The sequence below is a fragment of the Geotrypetes seraphini genome, chromosome 1 (assembly GCF_902459505.1).
Source record: "Geotrypetes seraphini chromosome 1, aGeoSer1.1, whole genome shotgun sequence".
Taxonomy (NCBI): Eukaryota; Metazoa; Chordata; class Amphibia; order Gymnophiona; family Dermophiidae; genus Geotrypetes; species Geotrypetes seraphini.
In genome coordinates this window covers 456,575,141-456,587,388 of record NC_047084.1, presented here as the reverse complement: position 1 = coordinate 456,587,388, position 12,248 = coordinate 456,575,141, and the positions used below count along the sequence as shown (strand labels likewise).

The following is a 12,248-nucleotide window of genomic DNA, read 5'->3' as shown; positions in this document are numbered from 1 at the left end:
TTATTCTTCATGACAATGCTCACCCGCACATAGGGAATGTCGTCATTGAAAAACTACGCAAATACAGCTGGGAAGTGTTACCTCATGCTCCCTACAGTCCAGACATGAGTCCACCAGACTTTGACCTTTTTCCAAAGTTGAAACAACCTATGCTTGGACATCGTTTTGCATCTCTGGAAGAGCTTTCTTCCGAGCCATTCGTCAACTGAACTAAAATGGTGTAAATTTTAAAAAATAGTGTGCATTATTTATTAAATGACCCTCGTATATACACACACGATTAACCCAATGATGGTACAGCTTGCAGGATTGGGGCCAGTATTCTTCATAGTAGAGTCCTAAGCTATATAATTTAATGGCTAAAATTCTTGCTGAGTATAACCACTGATTGCAAAATTCTCATTTCTTTATTGTATATCCCTGGAATATAATTCTTTCTTCTTTATAAAAATTCTCCAGCTTTATTGAAGGTAGGCACATTAACCGCAGACAGTCTCAAACAGTTCACAGCTCTTAATGTGGCATAAGAACAAATTTCATTGGGTCAGGAATGAAACAGTCGTCACATTCCACAATTATATCACTCTCCCTTTCCTTTTGGCAGAACAATTGTGACTGTCCTTGTCACTATGTTGAGCCCTGCCTCTTCTTCCAGACAGGACCTCCATTGTCTGTCCTCTCATTGAGGTGTGGTTCTTCTCAACCAGCACCTACCTACTCTGTCAGCAGGTCACTTCCCTGCTGTCAGACTCTTGATTCCTAATCCCTCCGCTCTGGAGGAACAGTACTCTGAGTTAAATCACCCCTTCTAATGGTCGAAAATGGTTACTACTGCACTCTTACGGCTGCCACTTATTTTGACAAATTAGAATATCCCCTCAGTTCCTCGGGTCTTGGCGGGGGTGCGGACAACCACAGACACTGCATAGGTCCAATTAGCACTTTTGTCACTCTGACCCCACCTTGCATTAGACAAATTCTATCAATCATATTTCTCTTAAACAATCATTTATTGTATTCAGCTACAGCTCTACTCCCTCGGTGATGGAGATATCCAACCTTAAGCCCACTGGGCTCTTTCCCAGTGGCATATCAACCCCATCATCTCAGCCCGGTAAGTCTATTTAACAGGCTGCCTCTTCAGTAACCCCCCAGGAAAATCCACTCACCCCATCTGGGGTCTAAGAAGGTTTTCTAGAGGTGGGGGGGGGGGTTACACAAGAATATAGGCACCTATCTGAATCAAACTGTGGAGAGTCATGCAGTGCCAGCCCAGTTGTCTCAGGAACTTTGCAAGAGATTCTAAGAGCTGCAGGAGAAAATAAAATTGGTTAATCTGCCTCATTCAGATATTTATGAGATGGAGGGAATGAGATAGGAGGAGGTAGGAAGCAGACCAAAATAAGGGAGAATAGGAAAAAATTAGGCATCATGGAGATCCTCAATCACAGCTGAGCATCAGAAGGAAGTGACACAGGATATCTCATCCCCCAGATCCTCTTCCTCCTCCTCTTCCTGGCATCGGAGAGATTCCTCATCACTGTACACAAAACCCAGTCCAATGCTCTCCATATTGCTGCTGCTGACTTTCCGGCTCTGGTTCAACAAGTCACTGGCTGCACTCTCCATGTCCTCTATGGTCATGTGACATGCATCTGCAATCTCCCGCTTAGCAACTGCAACAAATTTGGGGTCCCTGGCATAGATCCCCAAACCTTCTGAAATTAACACCTGTAAAGAGAAAGGCTATTAGTGGGCAGAAAAGAGCCTGTGTACTCTGCCTGAACAGCCTGAGTTACAATATTGAGGTTGGCTATGAGTACAAGGGAAGAGATGAAAAGACTGAGGAAAAGGAAAGGGTGGGGGAACAGGAGGGGAAAGAGAAAGATGCAGAGCAAAGAGAAGAGAAAGCAGGGAAAAGGAGTGACCTGGTGAGAGTGAAAAGGAAGGGACGATGAAGGAAAAGACAAAAATCGAGAGAAAGTAGAGGAAAGGAAAAAAAGAACAACAGAGAGAGAGGGAAGTAGAAAGACAGGGAGAAAGGATGGAAGAATCAGGAAAGGGAAAATTTGTGAAAAGCAGAGCGAGGAAAGGAGCAACAGGCCTAGGCAGGAAAGGAGGATGGAAGAAATACCATGAGCTACACAGACAAGGTGAATTAGAGCAGGAGATGGAACTTACTGCCTCCACCAGGCTGTCTGCACTGCCCCTCATCTTGCTCAGGTTGGGCTTTACCAGCCTGGGCACCTGCAGGTGGGAATAGGGCTGATAGGATGGCTTGAGCGCTCTGTTCAGGTACCATGTGGTCTGGGCTATCGAGTGCAAACTGCTGCTCTGCTTGTCCCAGTCTTTTTCTTCCTCTACCAGAATAAGGGGAGCGTAGAAGAGACGGTGATGCTTTGGAAGTGTGGCCCAGGATTGTGAAGAACTCGTGGCTGAGTGATTGTTTGTACGCCATGAGTCAGAGTTTTTGTACTCCTAAAGACAAAAGCAGGTGCATGAAAGGACACGAACAAAGAAAGAGAGAATGTGTGAGAGAAGATGCAGAGAGAAATATGGCATGAGTAAGGAAGCGGCACTGAGAGACAGAGCGTGTGTGTGCGTACGTGTGCAAATTCTATAACATGCAATTTATAAAATACCGACTAATAGCAGTTACACATGTAACTTAATTATTATCAATTAGCACCATTTAATGCCAATTAGCAGCTAATAATTACTATTAAGTTATGCATACATCTAATACTATTCTATAACTTGAGCGCAATAGTTTATTGAATGAGGGGAGAAAGGACAGAGCATAAGCAGATGTGGCCTAGCAGAGAAAATCTTAACACCTGAGATGTACGACAGGGGGGTGCATTCTGATGATAAATCCCTGGTATTGGAATGTCATCTTGGCTCCCTTGGCTATGCAGACATTGGATACTAAACACTGGCTTTCGACCTGCCAAAAGATGCAAAGAAATCAACATCCACTTCTGCCATGCACCTGTGTACAGATAACACAACTATCTCCTCTCTATCACACCCCTGGATATGGATAACACAACTTTTCTTACTGTATCACAAATCTGTATCTGGATATTACATCAATCCATGCTTTGTAATGACGTGCTACTTCCCCTCTCCTTACCTGATGGCGTGGGAGGTAGTAGACGTCTCCGTGTGGACCACCGACCCTCAGCCGGAGCACCAGATCTGGAATTGGAGTCAAGTTGGAAGGGGATGGGAAGGGACAGTGATGCCCCATGAATCTGGGATGAGTCAGTCTCTTCCAAACTAAAATCTCTATCAAAGAAAGAAAAACAAACACTGAAAGGAAAGAGTCCTCCGTCCATGTCCCCTCTGTGGTAAGGATATACAAAGGAGCTTCAGTCTGCAGTACTGTTTTTCCCTCCCCTGTTAGTGTCCCCCTGTGCTGGGGATATACAGAGAGATGGTGCCTTACTTGTCACTGGAAGTCACACCCTCAGAGTCATCCTCAGGGCTGTTGTATTCTTTTTCTACCTGGAATTCTTCTGCTTTCCTCTGGGGGGTGCTGGCAAGCTCCTCCCATTCCTCTGAAAAAATACTGTTGCCTTCAGAATTCCTCCTATTCCAGGGAAAAAGCAGACATTAGAAACTGCACGCCTAAAGCAGACAGAGGTTGTAGTAAGAGCGGTTAACATAGACGGATTTAAGAAAGATTTGGACAATTTCCAGGAGGGAAAGTCCATAGTCTGTTATTGAGGCAGACATGGGGGAAGCCACTGCTTGCCCTGGATTGGTAGCATGGAATATTGCTACTATTTGGGTTTTTGCCAGGTACTATTGACCTGGATTGGCCACCATGAAGACGGGCTGCTGGGCTAGATGGACCATTGGTCTGACCCAGAAAGTCTATTCTTATGTTCTCGTTATCCAGGATGGGGTTTTAAGAAACCCACATTCCATAAGCTATATGCATACAGTATCTTTAAAAGTTGGGTTCATATTTTCAGATAGCTGCCAATTTACCTAGTTCCAGTGAGGAAATTTTAGACAAGTTTTGATTTTCAACTTACATCTCCAATGCAATGGGATATCTGTAGTCCCTAATTGGATCAGACCAAAAGACCAAGGGTCCATCTGGCCCAGTATCCTCTTTCCAATGGTGGCCAATCCAGGTCACAAGTACATGGTGAAATCCCCAAAAGGATTCCATACTACTTACCCCCAGAAATTATCAGTGGCTTTCTCTGGGTCTACCTTAATAAATGGTCATGGCCATTTCGCTCAGAAATTTGTCCAAACCTTTTTTAAACCCAGCTACATAACTGCTTTTACCACATTCGCTAACAGCAAGTTTCAGAGATTAACTATGCATTTAGTAAAAAAATGTATTCACTAGTTTGTTTTAAATGTACTACTATGTATAGAGCTGCACAGGAACAGGACCGACGGGAATCCTAAGGAACCTGTGGGATTCCCCCCTGGGTCTTTGGGAATCCTGCAGGGATCTCCCGGGGTTGTGGGATCCTGTGGTGATGGAGGCACCTCAAAGGGCTCTCACCAATGTGTGTCCAAGCAGTGCTTCCTTCTTCCTGCCCTCTAGTCACACTCTCCTTTCACAAAGCCACATGGAGCGCTCCCCACATGCAGCCAACCTGGAAGCCTTCCCTCCAACATTAGAGCTGACATCAGATGGAAGGCTTCTGGGTCAGCCACATGCAGCGTGCAGGAACCGCCGACCATGGCCCTGCGAAGAAGCAAGTGTAGCTGGCAGGCAGGAAAGAGGTGGCCCACCTGGATGGCTCTGGTACACATTCACAGGAGGGGGCACAAAGTATTTGGGCTACAGGAGGGAGGGAGTGAGCAAGTGCACACATTGGGGCAAGACAGGGAGAGAGAGGGTGCATTAACTTGGGACAAAGGCTGGAAGGAAGGCAGGGGAGGGGGCTCAAACCTGGGATACAGAAGGGAGGGATTGCATTTGGATAAAGAAGGAAGGAAGGGGGCACAAATTTGGGACATAGGATGGAGAGAGAGATGGAAAGAGATGCTGATGTGGGGGAGGGAACAGAAAGGGATAATTGTTGGGCATGGGTATGTGAGTGAGAGGGAAAGAGAGATGGTGCACATGGGGAAAGGAAAAAAAGAGAAGAATTGTTGGGCATAGGGAAGGATAGGCGTGAGGAAGAGATGCATGGGAAAGAGAAAGATGAGAGGGAGAAATGTTGGATATGGTGGTAAAGAGGGAATAGAGGGACAGATTGAAAGAGATGCAAGAGGGAGGAATGTTGGACATGGTGGTGGAGGGAATGATGGGAGAGATGTGGCATGGTACTGGAGAGGAGTGATAGAAGGAGAAATGTTGGTATGGGACTGGTGGGTAGGGATGAAAGATGCTGCACATGTCCGGGGGAAGAGAAAGGGAGAAATGTTGGATATGGCAGTAGAGCGGGAGGGAGAGATGCACCCTAGATTCCTCTCTCTCTCTCTTTCCCCACTTCTTTTGAGCAAGGGAAGGAATGAGAGAAAGAGATGGTGGACTGTGAGAGAGGGAGACATGTTGTACTACAACGGGAACTCACGGCAACCATTTTGATGATGGCTTTGCATGGGGCAGGAACGTAGGATGATCGATCCTGCCCCGCATCGCCGCTAGACCACCAGGTAAGGTCCGGGGATGCAGGAGGGGTGGGTCAGAGCCGGCCCAAAAAATTATTCACAGTTTTTCCCTATTCGGGAGCTGGCTCTGTACCTAACCCCCGCGAATAAGGAGGGAGAGCTGTAAGTTGCCTTATTATTATTCATTGAATTTGCTATACTATATTGATTATGCCATCAAAGGATCAAAGCGGTTTACATTGGCTAATAATAGAAAAGAAAAGAATTCCAAAAAGGAATGACAGGACAGAAAAGCATTCCAAACCTTTTACTAAGCTGCGTTAGGGCATTAACGCACGGAATAGCGCGTGCTACAATGCCGCGCGCGCTAAGTGCTAACGCCAGCATTGAGCTGGCGTTAGTTCTAGCTGCGTAGTGTGGGGTTAGCGTGCGCTAATCTGCGTGCGCAAAAAACGCTAGCGCACCTTAGTAAAAGGATCCCCAAGTCACACTCAAAGCACAGTGGTCAATAATATTAATTATTTCCTGCAGTGCCTCTCCTCCGTCATCTCCCCCAGCACCGATCCACCCTTATGTGATAAGTCAGCCCCCATAAAAGGCCATTTTTAAAAAATATGTATTTTTAGAAGAGATTTCTTTTTTAAGATCATAAGTGAACTATAGGATTTTGGGGGAAAAAATTAAAATTAATTTTTTTCAGAAATATGTTTAAAAGAAAAGTAAAATGTGAAGGTTTTTTTTAGATTAAAATGACATATATTACAATAGAATCAGAGTACGATTGTATTGTAATCGCAATGAACTGTTAACGGTATTTGTGGTACATAACAGATGCATTGGTATTGGTAAATAGTTTTGCAGAGAAATGCCCCTTTTGCTATCCAAATTAAGTAAACCCTTTTAGATGGAACAAGCAATTGCACTTCTTGCCTGATTTGAGTTATTGGATAGAAAGAGTATGCTGAGTACATGGCAGAGGGGTACCTCTCCCCTTAGGAAGGAGAGAGTATTCCTTACACATGGTGAAGACTAGAGAGGGTTCTTTTTATATTAAGTGAAGGGACCACTAAATATATTTATTTATTAACTGCCTTTTTCATGAAGAGATTCACCCAAAGTGGTTTACAATACATTGAATAGTAATCAGGTATTCTTAGGTGTTTTCCTATGTCCCGGCAGGCTCACATTCTAACTTTGGTACCTGGGCCAGTGGAAGGTTAAATGACTTGAACAGAGTCACAGGGAGTAGGCTGGGATCAAACTCACAACCTCAGGGTGCTGAGGCAGCAGCTCTAACCACTAGGCTACTCCTCCCTCCCTCCTTGTACATAGCAAAGGGAGTCTTTTGCCTTGGTATGGGACATCGCTCCTTTTCTGTGGAGAGGTTTCTGATCTTGTATGTATAAGGGTCTAGAAAGATCTTATATCATATATATCAGAATAGTTTCTAACTTATGTGACACAGGAGTCTCTCACCTTGTACATGGTGGAGGGATCTGTTCTACTTCCAAATCACAAGATAAAGCTTGTCTGATCTCTGGTCCAAGATCCTGCAGTGTCCTCAGGCCAGCCTGTGAGACCACAAGAAAAAAAGAGGCAGAAGAGCCTTTGAGACCACAAGAAAAAGAAAGTGGACTCTGTGAGACCATATGAAAAAGAGAGAGAACAACCTGAGAGAGTGTGAGATCACAAGGAAAAAATAGAGAGGAATCTGAGACCACAAACTAAATCAGGAAATGACTGTAAAACCATAAAAGACATACCGTATATACTCGAATATAAACCGGGAGCCAGTAAGGAAGCTGCTCAGCGCCGAGCAGCAGCATCAAATCGCGCTCCTGCTGCTCAGCCGAAGAAACTGGATCTAAGCAGCCGGTTAGCAGCGGAGAAGGAATTTGGAACGCTTGCTCCTTCCTGCTACATCTCCACCAGGGATTGGCAGAGGTATGAGGATAGGGCAGGGAGGGGGGAACAGAGGGCAGAGTCTGGGAGGGAGGGTGCAGAGCCTGACAGGGGAGGGAGGGAAGGGTGCTGGGTGTAGTGCCTGGTAGGAAGGGAGCTGGGTGCAGTGTCTGACAGGGGAGGGAGGGAAGAAGGCTGGGTGCAGAGCCTAACGGCAGGGCACTTGAATATTAAGTCACCCGACATATTCGGGTCAACCATTTCTCCTCCTTTTTGGGGAGAAGGGGGGTCTCGACTTATATTCGGATCAACTTATATTCAAGTATATATGGTAATTTATGACCACAAGAAAGAGACAGCTCTAGGTCTATATGAGTGTATGAGAAAAAGCTTGTCAGAATAAAACTATCTGCAAGACAGTTTGTGAGACTGTGAAAGTCTGAGACCAAAAGAAATGAGTATGTCTGTGAGAGACCAGAAGACATACAATGAGAAAGACAGAAAGTGCCTGAAAGGCCAGGGCACAGAACAAAATTGGAAGCAATTTGGTTAATATTCAAAACTATTTAACTGGCCAGGAATGGCTCCTGGGTGGTTAAATAGCATTTTAGCACCTAACTGCAGATATTCAGCTGATAATGAATGCCTAACCGGATAGGTTTAGTGGTCAAATAGGATCACATAATAGCTGTCCTATCTTTAACTGCTAAAATATTTACCAGTTAGTGCTGAATATCAACATAACCAGTTAACCTTTTAGCAGTTAACAACTTTCCCCACCAGTATTCCTTGCTAGTCACTGGAAACAGCCCGGCATTGACTATCTGGGTTTCGCACTGGCCACCGGCGATTAAATACCAGGCCCAATATTACACCTCAGACTCTGCCTGTCTTATTGTGTGAGAGTCTAATTGGCTGTCTATTCTTAATGTAAATGCCTCTAGCATCCTCTGCATGGGACGGTCTGTGTGCACGTCTGCTTGCTAATCACCTGTAATGCTGTGGAGTTGCTTGGCAACACCTTGGTTCTCAGCAATCCCTTCTCCTTACGGCGCCGAAACTTGCGGAAGTAATCTTGGATCAAGAAGGTGGCATAAAACTTCCCCACGGTCACTTCCTCCTCTAGGAGTTCCAGAAAAAGGGGCAAAAGCTGTTAAATATCTCATGTATCAGTATCCCTCACTCATTGTTTATTTTCTGGACTGGCATTTTTCTCTTTCTCCTCTGGGAATCTAGTTCAACCACAACTGATCTTTGTTGGGCTAGAGCTCCGTAAGCCTTAATTTGCAAAGATCTGTGATTTGTTTTCACGCTGTTTAATGCTCTTTCCCACTGAGCCTTGCCTAAACATCTCAGCCACTGCTGGAGACTGTGGCTAACTCTGCACATAATATACACTGAATCTGACCACTGGATGTTACTGTTGTGCTTTAGCTGAGATTCTCTCTCCCCATTCACTCTTATGAAACATCTTATATATACAGTTATCTTATAATAAGAGCAGGACTAGACAGTCTGATTTTGAACTGTGATATATATATATATCTTGTCAGAGTTTCATCATATCAGGAGAGTAGCTTCGGGCGTCATTAGTGTCTTAAAGATAGTAATAAAGGGCCAAGCTTGGCGATGGAATACTGGTTCCTGTCCTAATCAACTACCAGCTTCCAGAGCCCTGTCTTTCCTCACTCTATCATCTACAGCAGGGGTCCCCAAGTCCCTCCTTGAGGCCGAATCCAGTCGGGTTTTCAGGATTTCCCCAATGAATATGCATGAGGTCTATGTGCATGCACTGCTTTCAATACATATTCATTGGGGAAATCCTGAAAACCCGACTGGATTCGGCCCTCAAGGAGGGACTTTGGGGACTCCTGATCTACAGCCTATTATGTTTTTAAAACTTTCTTCTTAAAGCAGAAGTGACCAAACTATAGCCCATGGACCTCATTCAGCCTGCATGCATTCTTCTTACTGTCCATGGTGCCTGCCTGTGGGAGGAAGTGATGTTTGTAGAGCAGCAACAGTGATGTCTCCCTTTTTCTCATTTTTTTGTGTGTAGCAATAAAATTTATTTTCTTTATTTCCATTTATAATAGGATTACTCCCTACGTTGTAAAATTGCATTGATTCCCAGTGATAACTATTTATTTTAAACTTGGTGTTTTAGTTTTTTAAAAACATAAAACATATCACAGGAAATTAAAACCTTGACAAAGTACATACAAACTGCCAACTGACTCAAAAAAATCCTACAATCACAGTTTGCAGCAAATAAAGTCCAGGTTCTTCCAAAATGTGTGGCACTCCTCCTTCACTCTTAAGAAAACCAACAATTAAGCCAAGCCTCTGGATCAGCCACTGACCAAGCAACCTTCTGCTTGTAATCAAATTCTCTGCTGTATAGAAGGAACTAGCATGAAAACCATAGTGCAAAAGTGGGCAGTGGTGTAGTACAGAGGGGTGGGAGGCAGAGTGTCCCAGGAGCCATCTTTTACGAGGGCGCTGGCATCTCTTCTTGTCCCCTGGCAGCCAAGGGGTCTCTTAGATATTCTCCCCTCTCATCCCATACCTCTTCAAGTCCTTGCCGGTAGTGAGCAGGGTCTGTACTTACTGCTCGCACTGGCCCTGAGCCCTCCCTCTGATGTCACTTCCTGAGGAAGTGACATAAGAGGGCAGGCTCGAGAGGGCGTGAGCAGTGGAAAGGAGACCCTGCTCGCTGATGGTGAAGATTTGAAGAGGTCCGGAGAGGGGGCTTATTTAAGAGACATTCCCCCAGTGCAAGGAGAAGGGGATGTCAGGCGTCATGTTCTCTCACAAATGGATTTGACTGTATACAAAATACACGGAAATAACTTGGACCAGTCCCTTGCACGGCCCTAAAAATCAGAATATATGCCTTAGAAATAACCAAATAGTGATAAGCCAGCTAATCACTGATATTCAGCTGAAGATCGCCGGCTATTTCCCATTAAATATTCTAGTCACTGGCTAGCTCAGTCACCGGCTATGACGAGCAACAGAGCTGGAGAGGTGTGCATTACCGGATGATGTCAGAAGAGATGACAACCACAGAAGGAGAAATGACAGACCTTCAGAGGGTGGTATAACTTCATCTAAAATCTTCTGCTTGGTTCGTTTCCAGATCTTTTTGATGACAGATCTCAGTTCTTCATTTGCTGCTTCCAGATTTCCTGTTGGATATCAGAGACAGATGAAGGGAATACAACCCTTGCTAACAGATATATAGAAACATAATGGCAGATAAAGGCCCTCCAGTCCAGGTTCTTTATGCTCTGTTTTACAGAGGCATATGATAGACGAGCTTTCTTAAGGAGCAGCTACTATACTGATCACGACCCCAGACTACAAAACTTTCAGAATAAAAACATGCTATTCAAGAAATCCTTAAAGACAAACTAACACCGCAAGAATCATCTCAATCCCCTGTAGCAAGCAGCTCCAATCTGTAATACCTCTGGAAATGTCTAGATAACTTCTTATGTAATCCGCCTTGAACTGCAAGGTAATGGCGGAATAGAAATCACGAATGTAATGTAATGTAAATGGTCCATCCTGTTTGCCAATCCACAGCATCCACTATCTCTTCCTCTCCCTAAGAGGTCCCAAGTGCCTATCTCACACTTTCATGAATTCAGAGAGTCTTTGTCTCCACCAAGAGATTATTCCACACATCTATCACCCTTTCTGCAAAGAAGTATTTCCTTAGATTACTCCGGACCCCATCACCTCTTCATCCTAAGCCCTCTCATTCCAGAGTTTTCCTTCATTTGAAAAAGGTTCACCTCCTGTACATTAATGCCATGGGGATATTTAAAAGTCTTAATCATATTCCTTCTCTCCCACCTTTCTTCTACAGTACACATATTGAAGTCTCTAAGTCTTTCCCCATATGCTTTTATGACTGGATCACTGCCCAGTTTTGTAGCAGCCCTCTAGACCAACTCCATTTAATTTATATCCATTTGACGGTACAGTCTCCAGAACAAAACCATCCCCCATTCCCTATACACACAACTATGCCCATTTACCTTACTCTTGCCCTACAACACCTTCTGACATTCTAGTACTGACATACATACACAGCTGTGCTAGTGCACCTCATTCCTGCCCTCCATCACCCCTTGCTGTTCTAGTACTGACATAACGAGCTATGTTAGTGTATCTGCCCTACATTTTGCCCTTTGACCCTTGAGGATACAATCTGGCTATAATGGCTAAGGTACTTTTCCTGTGATGGTGAGGGTCATTGATTACCTTCTGTTTTGATCCTCAGTGATGTGCGAACCAATGCAAAAAGTGTTGCATTGTAGGTGACGGTGCCGTCAGCATTCAGGGGCATATTCATAGCAACTAGTCTCTGAAAGAGATCAAAAGGGGAGGGATCATTGGAGAGTAGGATCAAAGAGAGAGAATGGAGGAGTTCTTTAAGGTAATATTCAGAGACTGGGTTAACTGGAAGGACAGAGGAAGTGAGAGAGAAAATGAAGTTAGGTTAAGAGAACAGGATAGGGGAGAGGGGAGGTAAGTAGCTTTCCAGGCCAGCTCAATTGTATTTCAGCAAAGAAGGACAACTGCAACAAATTATTATACAGTATACTATAGGATGATTAATACTACAGACTGAAACATTTTATTTTTGGGTGTTCTTATTTATGGAGTACAAGGTGTATAACAAACCTTTAGCGAGTGTTTGCATTGTATAATATTAATTCTTGAACATGGATATCCAAAAA

The 12,248-nt window shown here is 44.3% G+C and overlaps 1 protein-coding gene across 1 annotated transcript in view; it reads right to left on the bottom strand.

Moving 5' to 3' along the window:
• Positions 1-376: 376 nt before the first annotated feature.
• Positions 377-12,248, bottom strand: part of CACNA1F (calcium voltage-gated channel subunit alpha1 F) — a 224,240-nt gene continuing 212,368 nt past the window's right edge. The window contains 9 exon segments of the mRNA XM_033922018.1: positions 377-1,731; positions 2,182-2,478; positions 2,838-2,947; positions 3,137-3,291; positions 3,452-3,595; positions 7,069-7,163; positions 8,486-8,616; positions 10,584-10,685; positions 11,770-11,872. Coding sequence (XP_033777909.1) covers positions 1,459-1,731; positions 2,182-2,478; positions 2,838-2,947; positions 3,137-3,291; positions 3,452-3,595; positions 7,069-7,163; positions 8,486-8,616; positions 10,584-10,685; positions 11,770-11,872 — 1,410 coding nt within the window. The 3' untranslated portion in view covers positions 377-1,458.